Source organism: Heterodontus francisci, chromosome 6, assembly GCF_036365525.1.
Source record: "Heterodontus francisci isolate sHetFra1 chromosome 6, sHetFra1.hap1, whole genome shotgun sequence".
NCBI classification, from domain to species: domain Eukaryota; kingdom Metazoa; phylum Chordata; class Chondrichthyes; order Heterodontiformes; family Heterodontidae; genus Heterodontus; species Heterodontus francisci.
In genome coordinates this window covers 78,366,684-78,386,414 of record NC_090376.1, presented here as the reverse complement: position 1 = coordinate 78,386,414, position 19,731 = coordinate 78,366,684, and the positions used below count along the sequence as shown (strand labels likewise).

General features: G+C 43.9%; 1 protein-coding gene across 3 annotated transcripts in view; it reads left to right on the top strand.

Moving 5' to 3' along the window:
* The window catches only part of dlg2 (discs, large homolog 2 (Drosophila)), a 1,345,388-nt gene that overhangs the window by 622,259 nt on the left and 703,398 nt on the right, over positions 1-19,731 (top strand). For all 3 annotated transcript variants that reach the window (XM_068033932.1, XM_068033931.1, XM_068033933.1), the window contains one exon: positions 259-312. In XM_068033932.1, coding sequence (XP_067890033.1) covers positions 259-312 — 54 coding nt within the window. The remainder of the gene's footprint in view (positions 1-258; positions 313-19,731) is intronic.

Here is a 19,731-nt window from a genome sequence, read left to right as displayed (position 1 = left end):
GTAGGTTTCAAACTTATTATATTCAGCAGTTTGCCTTAAGTCAGTAACTTGGCATAATGCTTTATTTAAAATAACTTCACTTTCATTTCTGCTTATTTTTTAATATAGTTTTAATGTTTTAAGTATTAGATAGTTAAGTATAAATGTGTTTGATTTACAACAATGTACTAATTTAGGCAATAAACAAATTTGCTGATTTGTGGTCAGAAATTAGCAATTCTTGCCAATGTGTTTAATCATATTTTTGTTTACACACAGGCAAGCCCTGTCCCCATGATTGTAAATACAGAAGCACTGGAGACAGTTCCCTATGTAAGTATGGATCTTCAGTTACTGCACAGATGACATGTATCAATTGTGTTTAATTAAATATAATGCTATATTTTGCACTATTACTTCTTACAATGACATATGATATTGGTATTTTTTGTTTTTAAAATGACAACATTGTTGGGGGTGACAGGAATGAATCATTTCCATCTTTACACCTCTCTTTTTTAGCTACAATTTTTCAGTATATGTGAATTAGGGTGTATACAAAAACTGAAATCTTGGATTGGGATAGCACACGGATACCTATGAGCATATATGAGAAATCTATACCTATGAGACTCTGGACTTACCCCATTTCTCTCTTGACCATCTCCACAAACTCCAAGTTAAATTGAAGTTACAAATCTTTGGTAGTGATGAAAACATATTAGGAACATAACATAAGAACATAGGAGCACGAGTAAACCATTCAGCCCATTGAGCCTGCCCCGCCATTCAATATGATCATGGCTGATCTTCTACTTCAGTGCCTTTTTCCCACACTATTATAACAAGCACTCTTCCCTGGAACTATCATCACACTTTGTACCAACTTTATCTCTGGCAGACCGATTATGAGAAAGCTAAAAATGACTGGATATAACAGTAAAAATGAGCAGATTCAGCATTATATGCTCTCTACGTTTACTTCCCTGAAAAGTTAAAAACCATTTTACAGCTGCTACTTGTATTTATATAACATCTTCTAGCATCAGAAAGTATTCCCAAGACCAGCCAAGGTCAGGTCTGTGCAGTGGTAGGGGGAGAGATTAAATTAAGTGCAGTTGAAAAGGTAAGTTTAAAAAAAGGTACATGTAGGTTGAGAGAGGTGGATCAAAGTGGAAGGGTTTAGGAAGCAAGATTCAGAGTGTGGAGGTGGGCAAGGCAGTTAATGAAGCTACTGCTGATAATGATGCAGTGGGAGGGAGAGAGTGAAAAGTGCAGCAGATATTGATAAAGATGTAGGATGGAATTTTCCCAGGCAAGGGGAGGTAAGTTTGCTTGCACAAGCTGAGTTAAATCCCCTAAAAGTGACGTTGGTTCAAGATCTCAACATCATCCTGGGATAGATTGAAGGCAAGTCGGGAACTTCTGTGCATCTGTTGGGTTCGTAATTAAAATATTCAAATAGGTCATTAAGCATTGTTTTAACCCTCAATTCTGGATTTAACAGCCAGGGCACATGTTTCTGGAACTGTCAGAAACTTGCCAGGGTCATCGAGGTGAGTGCACATTGAGGAGTGATCCGTCAGGGAAACTGACAGGCTGGGACGCCTTTGATCAGTCAGACTGAAGAGCTCCAGCCATGGCTAGGTGAGAGGCTGCTGTTCATGGCACTCCTTCTCAGGGAGAGCTTGCAGTGCTTGATAGGTAATTGACAGCTTCTTGGAAGGCAATTCGCCTGTTTTGCACTTCACTGACTTTCAGGTGCCCTTCCCTGCTGCCAGCCTTCACCATGGCGAGGCAGCAGCTTATGCACCTCTTGCACATGTGATGAGGGGCAAGAGGAGGAAGAGCAGCAGCAGCAGGAGAATCAACGCCAGCAACAGCACCAGCTGGCTTCTGCTCAGCCACATGCCCCTACATATGGCAGAGGAAAAGGACACTGAGATCCAGCTGGAAGGAGGTCTACAGGCAGAGGTTCAGCTCTCTCAACCAGTGCCTCAGGAAGTTCAGGCTATCAGGACAGGTCACTGCTGACATCTGCAGTCTTTGGGATTACCCAATGGAGCAGGTGGGCATGCATTGCCAGTGGCCCACAAGGTGCCTGTCACTGGAGGGCCACCATCTCTGCCCGTGGCACCCCCCCACCCCCCCTCCACCCCCAGCCAGGATCCTATCTCTCAACAAAGTTGTGCACTCTCTTGTCCTGCAAGAAGAGTAAGCAGAGAGGTCTGAATGTTCGTAATGGCTCGTGTGGAGAGGAGGGAAGGACAACATCTGTGGAGGGTGACTGTGAGGCATGGGTGCAAGAGGGCAATAGGCTGAGGGTGTGTAAGTGTTGATTGTCCAGATGTGAGGAGGTGCCTGGAGTTGAGGAAAGAGTGGAGCTGCAAGGTATCTTGTCCTGAGGAGCTCTGTGCTGGAGAATGCTGGAAAAGTCAGTGTGTGGGCTTGGCACCTGAAAGTGTTCTACCACTCACCTTTCCCACCCTCCTAAGGTCCTGGATCCTCTTGCTGCACTGTCTCCAGGATGGAGGACTGTTGACTTCCTCTGTTACTTCCACCCATACCTGCTTGGTTGGAGAGGCTGTCCTCTTCCTCCTATTCTTGGGAGAGCTCACCTCACTGCAGCATCTCTAAGATCCCATAGCAGGATCTCCAGGTAAGAGTGAGAGAACAGGATGGGGGGTTGTGGGGATAGCCTTCCTAGGTCTCCTCTCCATTCCTGTGGTTGCTGCAGTCTCAAAAATCCATGTGCTGGGGAGCCCTTGTAACCCACGTCATGGTCCGTTTAATTAGAAATCCTTCCTCTAACAGAATGGATGCGTCATCCTATCCACCCTTCCTGATTGGCTAGGGAACCCAGAGGTGGTATGTTAATGCTGCGGCTCATTTAAAGAGCCTCGTCAAAACACACTGCAGCCATCAACGGGTTTCCAACCTGCGGATGTTCCTGTCATTCAGCCAGGGTCTGTTGGGAAAGTTCCATCCGGAGGGTCTGAAGAGCTTGTAGATGTAGGGTAGGACATGGTCATGGGCAGTTCTGTTGGATGAGGAAGAGGAAGTTTGACTTCAATTCATTGGATGGTGGATTGAATAGGGGCTGGTGATGATGATGATAGAAACAGAAGTAGGCCAGTCAGCCCATTGAGCCTGCCCCACTATTTGTGTTCACCAAGGCAGTTCTTTCTTTTTAATTCCAATTCTAATTAATCTCAATAGATGAACAAGATTTCACATTGATAGGGATGAGGGTAGCAAAACTATGGAAGAGTTTAAGGCTATTTAGAATGATGCAAAGTGTGTGTCAGATAAGTGAAGTCTGGAGGTGATGAAGGAGGGTTTCATCTCAGGTAAGACAAGGTAGAGCAGACAGTGGTTATATTTCAGAAGTGGAACTAGGTAGAGTTAGTGATGTAATGAATGTGCTCAGGGTGAAGCAGAGCACTCAGATTGAGCCCTGATTTCAGATTAAGTAAATAGTCAGGAAGAGATGGCATAAGGTGCGAGTTTATTTTTTCTGATATGTGCACGCTTGGACTGCCGTTGTCTATGTCCCTTTTGAGAAATCCTTTTATTGGAAAATGTATGATTACATTGAACAAAATAGCTTACAAAACAATAAGTAACTATCACCAGTTTAGCACATTGAAGCACCAATATAAAAAAAAGACTTGTACAGCACTTTTCACAACTTCAGCTAATTAAGTACTTCTGAAGTGCCATCACAGTTGTAATGTAGGAAACGAGGCAGCAGGGTGCACAGCAAGGTTCCAGACATAGCAATGAGATAATGACCAGATAATCTGTTTCAGTCATGTTGGTTAAGGGATAAATATCGGTCAGGTTACCTCAAGAGCTTCCTTGCTCTTCATTAAATAGTGTGTTAGGATCTTTTGGTCTTTGCGCTTAATTGACTATAAAATACTGTGGGATGTCTTGAGATTTTTTCTTAGTTAAAGGTAGCAAGTGATGCGGATCAATGATACGGGGATCGAGCCACAGAGTGGGACTGACAGCATAGCTTCGTGGAGAGTCGGCATGGAATCGATGGACCGAATGGCTTCCTTCTGTGCTGTAAATGACTCTATGACTCTATGTTTGTGAAAGGTGGCAAATAAATGCAAGTATTTCTTTCATCTATGTCTACCTAAAAGGAGAGATAATGCCTCTATTCTGCACGTTGCCTGAAAGACAGCAGTTCTGACAGTGCACCGCTCCCTCAGTACTACATAAAAGAGACAGCCTCGATTATGATCTCAAGTCCCTGGAGTGGGCTTGAACCCAAAATTTTCTGACTAATGGCATGAGTGCTACCACTGGGTCAAGAATATGCTGCACTATGTAGTGTTTGGATTTTTGCACTTAATTCACTACACAGTGACTACTGATCTAGATAAAAGGTTGCTCTTTAATTGAGCACTTCCTAGCAGATGATTACAAAACAACCATTTACACCTCACCCAAGTCTGGGGTGGCACACTACACATGGAGGCTAACTTGAAGGAGATAAGTTATAAATCCTTTTTTCTGACGAGGGAGTTAAAAATAATAAAATTGAAAAATAGGTAAAGCATTGCATTAAACATTACTTCTTCTCTGAGACTCTGATTTGAGTCCACTGCAGACTGATGAGATCAAAGATGCACTTTCTTCTGACTGTATTGTTCCTAATTAAATTAGATTTTTGCAAATGTAACTAGTTTTCATGGGAATACACAACAAAAGGCCATAATTTAGCATTAATTCACACTCAATTGGCTGTCTCGATCAAAGTCTTTACAAGGAAGGCTAATGTGAGAAGTAGAATTGTTACAATGCCATAGGAGTTCTGAGGTCTCCTTTGTTGGAACTGAAAAACATTATTATAGCAGCATAAAAGGAACTTTTATTCAGTGTGCAGTTACAATTAATCTGAGAGGATTTGATGAAGACCAGAGACATGAAAAATTAAAGCAGAAATTCAATTTCTCAGCATTGACAAATGAATTATATTATAGATGCAGGTTTTTCAGTAGTTAAGTTGTCACCAATTATGGGAAGGCAGATATAATCTATCAACCTAGCACTGATTTAGGAACATAGGAAATAGGAGCAGGAGTCGGCCACTCGCCCCTCAAGCCTGCTCCGCCATTCAACTAGATCATGGCTGATCTTCTACCTCAATGCCATTTTCCTGCACTATCCCCAAATCCCTTGATATCGTTAATATCTAGAAATCTATCGATCTCTGTCTTGAATATACTCAATGACTGAGCCACTACAGCCCTCTCGGGTAGAGAATTCCACAGATTCCCCATCCTCTGAGTGAAGAAATTTCTCCTCATCTCTGTCCTAAATGACTTACCTTTTATTCTGAGACTGTGTACCCTGGTTCTTGAGCCCCAGCCCAGGGGAAACATCCTTCCTGCATCTACTCGGTCGAGCTCTGTAAGAATTTTGTATGCTTCAATGAGATCACCTCTCATTCTTCTAAACTCTAGAGAATACAGGCCGAGTCTTGTCAATCTCTCCTCATAAGACAATCCCACCTTCGCAGGGATCAGTCTGGTGAACCTACATTGCACTTCCTCTATGGCAAGTATATTCTTCCTTAGGTAAGGTGACCAAAACTGTATGCAATACTCCAGTTGCGGTCTCACGAAGGCTCAATACAATTGCAGCAAGACTTCTTTACTCCTGTACTCAACTCCTCTTGCAATAAAGGCCAACATATCATTTGCCTTCCTAATTGCTTGCTGCAGCTGCATGTTAGCTTATGAACAAGGACACCCAGGTCCCTTTGGACATCAACACTTCCCAATCTCTCACCAATTAAGAAATACTCTGCATTTCTGTTTTTTCTATCAAAGTGGATAACTTCACATTTTTCCACATTATATTTCATCTGCCATGTTCTTGCCCACTCACTTAGCCTTTCTAAATCCTCTTGAAGCCTCTTTGCATCCTCCTCATAACTCACATTCCCACCTAGTTTTATGTCATCCGCAAACTTGGAAACATTACATTTGGTCCCCACATCCAAAATTATTGATATAGATTGTGAATAGCTGGGCCCCAGCACTGATCCTTGCAGTCACCCCAATAGTCACAGCCTGCCAACCCAAGAATGACCGTTTATTTCTCTTCTCTGTTTTCTGTTCATTAAGCAATTCTCAATCTATGCCAGTATATTACCCCCAATCCCATGTGCTCTAATTATGCTTACTAACCACCTATGTGCAACCTTATTGAAAGCCTTCTGAAAATCCAAATACAACACATCCACTGGTTCCCCCTTATCTATTCTGCTAGATACATCCACAAAAAAACTCTAACAGATTGTCAAACATGATTTCCCTTGCATAAATCCATGTTGACTCTGCCTATTCCTACCATTATTTTCTAAGTGTCCAGTTATCACATCCTTTATAATAGATTCTAGCATTTTCCCTACTGTTCATGTCAGGCTAACAGGTCTGTAGTTCCCTCTTTTCTCTCTCCCTCCTTTCTTAAATAGTGGGGTTACATTTGCTACCTTCCAATCTATAGAATTTTGGAAGATGATCACCAGTGCATCCACTATCTCTACAGTCATCTCTTCCAACACTCTGGGATGTAGATCATCAGGCCCAGGGGATTTATCAACTTTCAGTCCCATTAATTACTCCAGTACTACTTTTTTTGTAATAATTTATTTCACTCTTGCTAGTTCCTTTGGTTCTCTAGTATTCCTGGGAAGTTTGTTGTATCTTCCTCAGTGAAGATAGACACAAATTATTTGTTTAGTTTCTCTGCCGTTTCCTTATTCCCTATTATAAATTCTCCTGTCTCTGCCTGTAGTGGGTCCACATTTATAATTTCTTATCTTTTCCTTTGTACATACCTATAAAAGCTTTTACAGTCTGTTTTTATGTTACTTGCTAGTTTGCTTTAAATTCTATTTTCTCTTTCTTTATCAGTTACTTGGTCCTCCTTTGCTGAATTCTAAAATGCTCCCAATCTGCAGGCTTACTACTTTTTTTGGGAAACTTTATAAGCCTCTTCCTTTGATCTAATACAATCTTTAACTTCTCTTGTTTGCCATGGTTGGATCACCTTTCCTGCTGGGTTTTTGTGCCACAAAGGAATGTAAATATGTGTAAACCAAATATTAATTCTTTCAATGCTAGCCATTGCCTGTCTACCGTCATACTTTTAACGTAGTTTCCCAATCTACCACAGCCAATTTGCCCCTCATACCTTTGTAGTTTCCTTTGTTTAGGTTTATGATCCTAGTTTCGGATTGAACTACTTCACTACTTAATGTAAAATTCTATCATTTATGGTCACTCTTCCCTTGAGGCTCCTTAACAAAATAGAAGCAAGAGTAGGCCATTTGGCCCCTTGAGTCTGCTCTGCCATTCAACGAGATCATGGATGACCTACCTCAACGACATTTACCGCACTATCTCCATATCCCTTGATATCTTTAATATCTAGAAACCAATTGATCTCTGTCTTGAATGTACTCAATAACTGAGACTCCACAGCCCTCTGGGGTAGAAAATTCCAAGGATTCACCACCCTCTGAGTAAAGAAATTCCTCCTCATCTCAGTCCTAAATGGAGTCTTATTCTGAGATTATTAATTAGCCCTTTCTCTTCGTACTAGATCTAAAATACCCCATTCTCTAGTTGGCTCCTCAATATAATGTTCTAGAAAACCATCTTGTATACTTTCCAAGAATTCATCGTCCACAGCATTAGTGCTAATTAGGTTCACCCAGTCTATATGTAGATTGTTGCCCCCCATGATTACTCTATTACCCTTGTTACACACATCTCTAATTTTCTGATTACCACTACTGTTTGGTGGCCTATAAACAACTCCTACCAATGTTTGCTCCCCCTTGTTGCTTCTGAGCTCCACCCAAACTGATTCTATGTCTTGATCAACCAATCTAAGATCCTGTCTCACTAATGTACTGATCTCATCCTTTATTAATCGCGCTATCCCACTTCTTTTTCTTTTTGCCTAGCCTTCCTAAATGTTGAATACCCTTGGACATTCAGTTCCGAGCCTTGGTCACCCTGCAGCCACATCTCCCTATTGGCAATTATATCATACATGTTTAATTCCCTTTGTGCCGTCAACTCATCTACCTTGTTGCAAATGCTTTGTGCATTTTGGATAGAGTGTCTTTAATTCTGTCTTTTTATTATTTTCGTAACCTCTATCCTTATCTGCTGGCACACTCTTAAGTTTGTATGCTCTGTCCTTTTCTGCCACACTCAGATTATCAATTCCCTTATTGCTACCTTTCTGTCTTGCCTTATTTTCTCTCTTTAATTGATCACAGCTTCCCTCACTTGATCCCTTGCCTCCACTATTTAGGAATAGTTGCAGGAACCGGACTGAGGCACATGCAGCCGGACTGCCAGCCTAATATTTAGTGTATCTTCAATCCTTATTAGTAGCATGCTTTAGTTAACAGCAACTTAAAGCTATTTTCCTCCCAATTGTGGAATTAAGGTCAAGGCCTTTTTCTCAAATTTTCCATGCTTCATGAACAGAACTCTCTTGAGGCGATAGTCAATTCTTAGTTGAAAAAAGGAACTAGGACATAGAGTCATTTGACTATTCTATGACTACAGTGGTAAATTTGCAGCACTTTTTTTTCTGTATAATGAATAGTATCCTCAGAATTGGTGCTGAATTTTCTCATGGAGTCTTTGTTAACCTTAGTCATGTTTGTGTCCCACTCATTCATAAATTAACACCTCCCTGAAGAACACAGTGACGCCTCTCATGAGCGATATAAATTAATAGACACCTTTCCACATGTTGGCGTGAAGAGGTTGTCATGGTCACATGATGAGGAGTCTGTATGGTTCTCACTGTTCAACTCCCCCCTGACCGGAGCAAATGTGTTTGCTATTAGGGTTTAATCCCTTTGTGTTTTTATTTGTCAAATAAACAGACAGCAACAGGTTTTCTTGTAGGTTTAAAACGATCAATACGCCTTATCCTGAAATTATTGCAACCGCATCCACTTGTTCATTCATACGTGCACACACAGACACACACAAACACACACAAGAAGAGACAAATAGAGAGGAAAAGGGGTAAATGGGTTTAAGTGGGGTTAGGTTTGGAGGGGGGGTCATGATAAACCTGTTGAATTCTCTTGGAAGTAACTTTCTCGTTGGTTACAGGCCTGAGGTCTTTGTAGATTTCTCTCTTGGTTGAAAGTTCAGTTGAAGGCAGTGGATCACTTTTAATTCACTGCTGTATAACAGGTAGCTGTAGAATTCTACAGCAGGATGCGTCTCTTCTGGTTTTCTAGATGTTCTCCCAGCTCCTGAGCTGGAAAAGCTGCTTTGATTGCTGTTTTCTGGGTGTCTCCCTCTCTGTCAGAGGGTTGCCTTTTTAAGATAAAAAGTTTGGTACATCATCTTCTGGGAGGAAACGCTTTGGTCTCTCCCCCATGGTGATCACACAACAGCACAGGACATGGCTAATTCATACCTTCTTTGTTTCAGAAGAGCCCATTCAAATCAAAGGGGTCTCTTGATGGGGTCAGGATGAGCATAATCCAGTTATGATGATTCCACTTCACACCTTTGTTTTAGAAGAACCCATTCAATTCAGGAATGTTTCAGGATGGGTGTAGGATGGGTGTAATTGACACCTTTTAGCTTTGAAGGTATTCTTTGTTTCTGTCGGGTAGTTTGAATATACAAAGGCCAAGTCCTATTCCTTTAGTGGCCACCTTAGAGCACATGGTTCACTTTTAAAAAGAAAGGTCCATTTTTTAGAAGACAAAGTCAATTTTTTTAACTCTTCAGTTTTAGTCCATAATATTTTTTGTTGCACATCTTGTATGCATGACAAGGTGCACCAATCCAAGGAGGAGCTCTGATGTGAGCAACATAGGGCCAAATTTTATTCTGGCAATAGAGGTCCTGGTTGCGAGATGGAAGGCGGGAGGAGAACCTGCTTCGGATCTCTGTCAGACCCCAGTTACTATCTCACAGCAGGCAGCTAATTAACTATCCGCCGTCGCGGCACCATCCCTTTAAGGGATGAGCTCCCACCTAAAGAGCTGCTGGCCAATCGGAAGGCTGTCAGCTCTCCGGCAGCAGTACTGGGAGCGGTGGCCATGGCTGGTATTTCAGCAGGTTCTGCAGTATCGAAGAGAGGAGAAGACCCCAGGAGAGGTAAGTGGGGTCAGGATCACTGGGGCCAGTCAGGGTGGGGTGCGCGATCTTCCCTGGGGGATTGGCAATCGCCGCTGGAGTCTCCCTCTGGGGACCCTGAATTGCCCCTCAAAGGAGGGACTCCCCCATGCCAACACAGTTAGGAGGCCACTGGGCTTTACCTGATGGTTTCTCCCCGCAGCAGCGAGCCCCTTCGCCTGCTACAAAATTGAGCTGCAGATGAGAAGAGGCACTTACGGGTCCATTAATTGGCCAGTTATGGACCTCAATTAGCCGAGGGTGGGAAGGCCGTCCTCAGCCTTCCCCACCCCGAACAAAATGGCAGGGGGGCTGGGCACATCGGGAACAGGTTAATATCCAAGGTGAACACAAAATTCTACCAATAGAATTTGTTGCCACCTCCTGCTAAGTTGGTGTCCATGTCCAATAACGTAGAGAAGAAAAAAGAGAAAAAGAGCATCCTGCAACTGATTCCTCGCTACCTCTGTGATACCCTAGCTTGCTTGTGTGGCTTGGGAAGTGACAGCTGCCATTTATTAACCAATGACAAGCATCTGTATTCAACACTGTGAATTAACTAAGTGAAACATCAAGGTCCAGTACTCTTTTGCACACCAGGAGTCCAGTCAAGTTCAGGTAGTGCGTCAGGGTCTGCAAATTGTTAACAGTTCTCACCTTGAATTGCATCCTCCAAAGCTGTCATTTATCAGACCCCTCTGATTCAGTACTTAAATTCATCTATTTCCATAGTTCAATATTGATAACAGTACCCATGTCTTGCCTGTTGTAATATACTGTTTTTAATGTACCTCAACTTTCAGTAGTTATATTCATAAAGTTAAGATTGTAGCAATATTTCTGAAGCAACATTTTATACCAGTTGACACTATAATATTGCTTGTGGGCTGAAGAGGTGGTTAGATTGTGTGCTGCACAGGGACACGTGTGGTGGAGGCCAAAGTAGAGGCTTTGGGCGCGGGTGGGTGAAGCATTGTGGCTTGAGATTTGGGGATAGTGGTGTTGGGAAGGCAGATAATTTACAAAAAATAGTTATATCCTGGAAACAATCACAGGCAGTTGCACAGCACCATTTAAAGCTAATCTATTGTCAAAGCTTTCCTCTCATTCTAGATCAGAGTGCTATGGCAGATAATATTTTGGAGAAATGCTTTTAGCTGCCATACCATTGGCCATTTTTTTGCTGCTGAAATATGATTTGATTATTTCTGGTAAAATATGATTGAGGACAAAATCAATTTAGGGAGAGAAGTAACTGATGAATAACAAAAGGATAACAAGTAGGAAATGAACAATTAGAAAGAAAAAACAAGAATACTTAATGATGAATGAGGGAATTGATTAAAGGTGTCTGTATTCTGTCTCACAACATGACTCAGACCTACCTTCAGAGGAGCATCCACCACTGCACCAGTATGACATTTTGCATTTTCTGAATGAGATTGCAAAATAGTGGCCAATTTGGCAGTTTTATGTTGTGGGTTAATTCCCTCTGTAAACTAGGCTAAGACTGATCAGTTGGACAGTATCCCAGTAAAATATCAATGTCTTTAGCAAAAGAGGGGAAGAAGAAATGGAGAAAAGCAGAGGGGAAAGAATCACCTTCATCCCGTAAACTGGGTGGAATTGAAACCAGTTATTGGAGATGAAAACCTAGACTGAGATTTGCCAGTTGGGCAAAATCCTGGTACATCTTGATCAGGGTGGAAGTTCCACTTGCCTCAAAGGTCAGACTATTTTGCATATTTTTGAGAGGCTTCCTTGCCTCCACTACTGTTTTGTGTGACTGCAAAATGCTGAGAAGTTTTAATTTAAAACAATTGTCTTGGCCTATGCAATTTATTGTTCTAAAATCAGTTGTACAGCTTAAGGTGCAACTTTAATTTTTTAATCCTTTGCCACCATAGCAATCCTGAATGCCAGAAGCACACAGGTATTCTTACTGCCCATTGTTGTTGGGGCACAGATGATGCAAAATATATTGAGTGACCTATTTTCCATCATTTGTGTGCAATTAGAAAATGCATGCCTATATTTGGTGGACATATTGCAGATCCATAACTCTAGCAACGATTGCATTTATAAAACACCTTTAACATAGAAAACATCCAAAGGTATGTCATAGAGGTGTAAGGGTTTTAAAGGATGACAGGGAGGTGCAGAAGTAGATTAGGTTTAGGAAGAAAATTTCAGAATGTAGGGCTTACATGAATGAAACGTAGTCTGGAATTGTACTGACCTTAATCGAGACTGTTCGGAGGTGGCCGGGTGGTAAAATGGCTTCCGATGATGTCGGGTCGGTTCCCTGGCACAGACATCATTTCACAATCCAGGAAGTCAGGCGCAAATGAGTCGCCTCTCGCACGCCCAACCGCAAGCAATTTCAAGGCGCTTAAAGCAATTGAGAAGCCAATTGACTGGAAATTTACATGGCCGTTTGATTTTACGGCCGTAAATCAGGTCACTAATCGTGTAGGGGACCCGGCAGCTTTAAAAGGGCAGAAGGCAGGCAATCAGTGAGGGTGTTGGACGTAAAGCTTTTGGTGTTGCTTATCTGTGAGGTTTTTATGTTTCATATAAATGTTGACATTTGTAGCTTGTGCAGAGGGCTCCAACTGAGTCTGACTCTCCGCAGCTCGGGATCTATCTGTACTGAGTCAGTAAATGGAAGGAAGGGGGTTGTGTGTGCCTGTCCTGACAGCTGGAGCTTAAGAGATTTAAACATTGAATCTGGTAACCAGTCCAACGATGGGAATTGTGCATTCTGGCGGCAGCTCTTCAGAGGAGGACCATGCCCCAATCAGGGACAGAAGTACAGCTGGGCATGGGCATGTGCAAGCAGCTGGTCAAGTGGCTCCCCGTTATGTGGGAGGGAGAGCAGGTGGCAGAGGCGGGCGAGAGCGAACACATGTCAGGAGATGTGCCTACCCAACACGCAGGGTATACTGACCACGTCTGAGCTACCTGCAGCTGTCGGAACACCAGTGCAGAAGAAGGCTGCATCTGTCACGTGTAACCGTGACAATGCTGTGTGAGATGGTGGCCGTGGATGTAGTCTCAAACTGCCTCGGTGGCCATCCAATGTCAGTTGCTCTAAAGGTGACCGTCACCCTTAACGTTTATGATTGTGTCTCTTTCCAAGCATCGATGGCAGACCTGTGCAGAGTCTCCCAAGCAGCTGCGAACCACTGCATAAAGGTTGTGACTGATGAACTATTCAGACGTGATAACAATTTCATTAGTTTCAAAATGGACAACACCAGCCAGGCTGAACGAGCAAGAGGATTCAGCGCAATAGCTGGTTTCCCAATGGTTCAGGGCGTGATAGACTGTACGCATGTGGCAATTAGATCACCAGCAGGTCATTCAGGGGCATTCATTAATCGAAAAGGCTTCCATTCGTTGAGCGGTCAGCTTGTATGCAATCATCGGAAGAGAATCATGCAGGTTTGTACACTGTATCCAGGGAGTTGCCACGATGCATACATTCTCAGAAACTCTCAGGTGCCTGCTCTTTTCAGTCCCCCAGACAGACTGCAAGGTTGGATACTTGGCGGCATGGCTAATGACACCCGTGAGAATCCCAAGGAGTCATGCTGAGGAACGCTTCAATGAGAGCCATGCGGCCACAAGAGTCACAATCGAATGAATGATTGGCCTGTTCTGGACTGATCAGGTGGAGCACTGCAGTACGCGCCAGCATGGGCATCCAGGATGATTGTCGTTTTCTGCGCCTTGCATAACCCGGCGATGAAAAGGGGAGACGCCATCGAGGAGGTTCAAGGTGACCGTGAGGCGTTATCAAATGAAGATGGAGTTTCTGATGAGGACGATGGGCACCACCCACATGATAGCAGTGGAGAGGAAGCAGAATGTCCTCTGGAATTAAGAGCAAGAGAGACCCGGGATGCCCTAATAGGCAGGCGTTTCCCTTGAGAGGATCGCTCTATGCAAAGATTGCACATTGTGGCATGCCTTTGTGGGATTGCGAGAGGGGAAAGGCACACACATCCAAGGGAAGAGATGATCTGATTAAAAACAACATCATGTCACGATGATTCCAACCCAAGTATGTGACATCTCATATATAACCACTTGAGCAGCACAACGATGTCAGATGCTACCTCATGGATGGCATATGCAAAGTTAAATGTTCAAACCACAAATTTATTTACAGTGATGTAATGTGCAATTTAGATAAATAATCGGAAGATAACCCAGTGAACCAGGAATGATGTTACTGTGATTTCTTAAAACGTTTGTGGGTGCTCTTGCGTGTGGACGATCCCTGGTCACCAGAGGCAGGTGGCTGATTGGGCTGCTGCCCTGCTCTTGATGATTTTGGCAGTCGTCCTCTGCCTGCTCGCGCCATGCAGGCTGCGGCATATCAGGGTGATCATGAGAAATATCAGGAGCACCCTCTAACACCCTGGGAGTTTGCGGTTGGCATGTCACTAGCTGAGGGAGCAAGGGGCTGCATGATGCATCAGGAACGCCCTGAGAGGAGCTCCCATGTGCCATCGGCTGCTGCCTCTGTGCCCTCCTGAGACTCGACTGGTCCTCAAAGCTGACCTCAGAGGGATGAGCAGCCTCGACCTGCCGCATGCGCATCTGAGTTTGTGCCCTGATGGCCTGGTCCAGGGAGGCTACACTCCCCGAGATCATGGATGGCCTCCAGTACTGGCCCTCCCACTGCAGCCGCCGATCATTCAACAAAGGATGCCAGATGGACAAATGCCTGAGAGTTTGCGGCAGATATAACCTGAATGTAAGTTTCCAGGATATGTGCTATGGCTCGCAGCATCTCTGGCAACTCCGCCAGATGTCCATGCAACGCATGTTGAACCTGCAACATCTCCCACTGAATGGATATTCTCGGAGGTGCATCATCAGCTTGCAGCTCTGCACTGGCCTGGCCTCCCACATTCCTCCGAATGTGTGAGGCATCGGCCGGTTCTGCCTCTGGTGGCTGGTCTGGCGACTGTGCTGTACTAACACCCGTAGGTGACATTGTTTCCATGGAGACAGTAATTCCAACCATGGTGGAAGTATCTGCGCTGGCATTTGGTGAGATGCGATGATGTGATGGTGCACCCTCTGAGGCAATCTCCTCATCCTCAGAGGTGGACTGTTGAGCCCCCGAGACTGTTCCAGGCTGCTGATGTGTTTCATCTGCAGGGAAAATCAGATTGATCAGTTTGATCAGCACCACAGATTTAAGTACATGTCCCTTACTGCAGTTTTCACACATTTGTGTGAAGCAACTTTTATTAGTACAGTTAAGGGCTTAAGACAATCGCCACTTCAGCAGCCCCCAACCACACGCTCCACCCCCCTTACACCCTCCCACCACAATATGGGTCACTCACTCTGACGACCAGGGCCGCCAACCTCGACATCTGCCACGGCGCGTCCTCCATCCTCCCCTGCCAGCATCAAGGCATCCTCTTCCATACTGGTCAGGTATGCCAGATTGTCCTGGCCACCACCGGTTCGGGACCTCTCTTGGGCATTGTGTGTACCCTCTTCTGCTGTTTAAACAAACACACCTAGTTTAGACATATGATTTGGTCTCTCACACCCTCACCCTTAGGTTTGTTGTTCCATTTCACCGCTACTGCAGTGCAGTGCCCAATTTGAACACATATAGATCACCATGCATCCCAGACCTGCCCATCCTGCGTCCCAATACAATGTAGCAGGCGAGGACTGCTCATTACTGGCTTCCACCTTGCATCGTTAGGACAGACTGACCCTTCCCTGACACATTCACAATGAGATTGATGAGGGCAGAGCAAAGCAGGTCCTTGAACCGCTTGCGGCACTGGAGCCATGTCCTCCATACCACACAGCAGCTGCTGACCTCCTCAGCGACCTCCAGCCAGGCCCTCTTGGTCACTTCTGTGGGATTTCTTCGGCTATCGACGTTGAATAGTCTGTCCTGCCTCGCCTCCACTACCTGGAGGAGGACCTGCTGAGATTCCTCAGAGAATCTGGGGGCTGTGATGAACCTTCACCCCTCTGTCGCTCTGCCTTTCGTCTGTAAATGTTGGCCCCTTTCCTGCCCCTGGGCACTGTCACTCTTCCTTCACTTCTTAACTTTCCAGTCAGCTGGTCACCTCGGTAATTACACTGACATCTCCACCTTCGCTGTATTCCCCTGAGCATCTGCGCCATCGTAATGCTGTCTGCCTTTTTAAAGGGCTGACATTGGCCACGTCCACAGATCCACTACTGCAGCTGGCCGCGCACGCCCTGTCAGGTGCTGAATACGCCAAGGTGCCACTAATTGACAGCCCCGCGTGTGATGCCGGTGGGCGGGTGACGCTGAGCGGATTTGGTTTTCTCGGCTGCTTCTGGCCCGGCTGTCCTGGAGTCGCTGACAGCCGTAAAATTCCGGCCATAATGTCATGCAGGCCCCCACCTGCCAAGACTGAGGTACACATTATTTTGCCACATGAACATTAAAACTTAAAATTGTGGCTGGGAAGAAAAGAGGGCCTATCACAAGGAATTGCCAAGCCCCTGACTGTAAAGATATTTGCATGCTAGCAGACGGTGTTGGAACAAGTGACCCAGTCCTTGCTTCCCCAATACACAGAAGAAATGATCAGACCAGTTTAGTCACATGACTAACTGACTGTTGGAGTTTTTTGAACTTGCTGAGAGAAAGAAACTCAGAAAGCTCTTTGCTCCTGGACTGAAAAGACCTCTGTCCTGTCTGCTGTCATCTCTTTCTCACGGAACTGAAGACCCATTGAAGACACGTAAACCCCAAGAGGGAAAAGTCTCTTACAGTGAGCAAGGTTTAAGAAGAATACTGGGCCCCAACGAAAAGCAAGACTACTTACAAAAGGACTAGAGTGAGCTTGAAGCACAGTAAACGAGAAACTCTTCTGATATTGCCTGAAACCGTTCTACTTTATTTTTCTTCTCCTTTCTGTCCCTATTTGCATGTGTGTATCGCGTAAACGGATTCACCAAGGGGGAGCTCAAAACACAGTGTGTTTAAAAATTAAATCCTGTTACAGCAAGACCAGGTGAAGGCTGAAAAGACACTAGACACTTTTCTCACATGGTTAAAACAGAAATTTGGGTGCTTGCATCTGGGATTTTACCCACAAACGAGAGAAATTGGAAGTGGGAAGCCAAATTGTTCCCAATCAAGAAAGAGCAAGATTAATACAGGTTTTCTTGTGTTTGTGTATGATTGAACATTAACATGTCTGCAATGAAACTAGCAGCTCTCCAAGCCAGGGTGAAGTAACTTGGGATAAGTTAAAAGCACTGTTTATGGAGGAGTTGAGAAAAATGGCTGAGCAGTGTGGGATCACTGTACGTGGCAAGGCTAATGACCAACCATTTTTCCCTTGAATCTGAAGAGCCAGAAGCAGTGTTAGAAGTAGACCCAGACAGGGTACTGCTAGCAAATATACAGTTGGAACAAAGGAAACTTGAATTAGAAGACAGGGAAAGAGAAAGAAAGAGACAGGAGAGGGAGAAAGAGAGAGCCTTCCAGAAGGAATGGGAAGAGAAAGAGAGAGCCTCCCAAAAGAATGAAAGGCAGGAGAGAGTGAGAGAAAGAATATTCCAGAAAGAATCCAAATGAGAGAGAGCTGAAGCGGCTTGAGTTAGCGAGGGAGCGACAGAGTAACCCCAGTGAAAGCATGGCCAATATGAAGCTTAATTCAGGGCTGGATACAAAATTATTAAAACTCGCTCAATTAATTCCAAAATTCATTGAGGAAGATGTGGAAGCATTGTTTGTGTCTTTTGAGAAACTGGCAAGTCAGCTAAAATGGCTAGCTTAGATCTGGTCTCTCTTATTGCAAAGCAAACTAACCGGAAAAGCACATGAGGTTTATTCCTTGTTGCCAGATGAGATTTCATCAAATTACGAACTGACTAAAAATGCTATCCTCGGGGCATATGAATTAGTACCCGAAACCTACCGCCAAAAGTTTAGAACCCTCAGAAAACAAGCTAATCAAACTTGTCTGGAGTTTGAAAGAAGTAATCATCTGGCTTTTGACCAGTGGCTGAGGGCTTTTAAAATACAGCTCAGTTATGAGACTTTCAGAGAAGTAATTCTGTTAGACGACTTTAAAAACTCTCTCCCACTCTCAGTAAAGACCCATGTGGAGGAGCAGTGGGTTCAGGGAGCCCGACAAGTGGCCGTTCTGGCTGATGAGTTTGCTTTACTTTATAAGTCAGTTTCCCAGGGGTGAACCTTTCCTAACCACCCCCTCAAATCTGAAAAGGACAAAGGGTGAGAAGGTGATAGGAGCCCAGGCAGTCCTGGGAGAGAAAGGAAAGCAGGAGACACAGGAGGACCTCCTCCAGCCAAAAAAGGAAGGTGCTGTGAGCAAGAGTGAGACCTGGAGATCTGTGTGCTTCCATTGTAATAAGGCAGGGCATTTAAATGTTGACTGCTGGAAACTAAAGGGAAAACCGGTAGGGTTGATCACGGTTAACCCATCCTTCGGGGGAGATCTTAATCTGAGGCCACTTCTACCTGTTGCAATAGTTCAAGTGAATGTTAAAGCCTTGTGGAACTATCCGATGAAATACGAAACTTCTCTCAGTATCCTGGCCAGCATTCTTCCCTAAACCAGTATTACCAAAAACAAGTTAATTGGCCATTCGCTGTACTGTTGTTTCTGGGATTTTGTTGTGTGCAAATGTCTGTTGAGCTGTAAAAATTTAATTCTTTTAATGAGAAGTGCTTTGACATGTTTCTGAGGTTGATAAGGAGTTATACATAAGGAGTTATTGCTGGCTATAATGCTATTTTCATGCGGTTGTTTTCTTACTAGTTTTCAAATAAATTCTGTACACTTAGGCAGTAGAATATTTTGTAATATTTCAATAAAATTTGTAATATCCGGGTTGCTATACTCTTTGGACCGAATAAAGATTTTAGTCTGTGGGTTAAGGTAACTGGAATTTATTTACAAACGTCTCGCATCTATCACTTCCACTTCAATACTCCTCCATGAGGTCTGTACAATCCATGACATCATATCCTGTAATGATGCTTACAGTCTATTTACATAATCTACCCAGCAACAACCCAAGTCACATTTACTACATCTCCCCCAAGTCTCTGACTTCATTCATCAGGTTAAGTAACACTGTGGCATTTTCACCACTCTGCTGCAACACATTCTCCTTTCACTTGAAGTTGTTTGAAGTTTTGACTCTTTTAGTTCTTCCTCCTCCCAATTTGATTGGAATTATTTGATGACTCAAGTTCTCTGTTCCTGTTGTCCTCTGGGTTATCTGTTGACTGCAGCATCACCAATTCATCAGCTCTCTCTGATGACTGATTCTCTCGCCTTTCTTCCATTTGTTTCTTTTGCAGTGCCAGTATCAATGATCTTCTGTTCCTTCTTATCATCCCCTGATCAATCTGGACAATGTATGATCATTGATATGGTAATTTTTCTATTACTTGTCCATATCTAGTCTTTAATCCAAACTGGTTCTCCAGGTTAGATGTCCAACAGATGTCTCACTCTGTAGCATCTACGGCAGCGAGGCCTGGACAACGTAT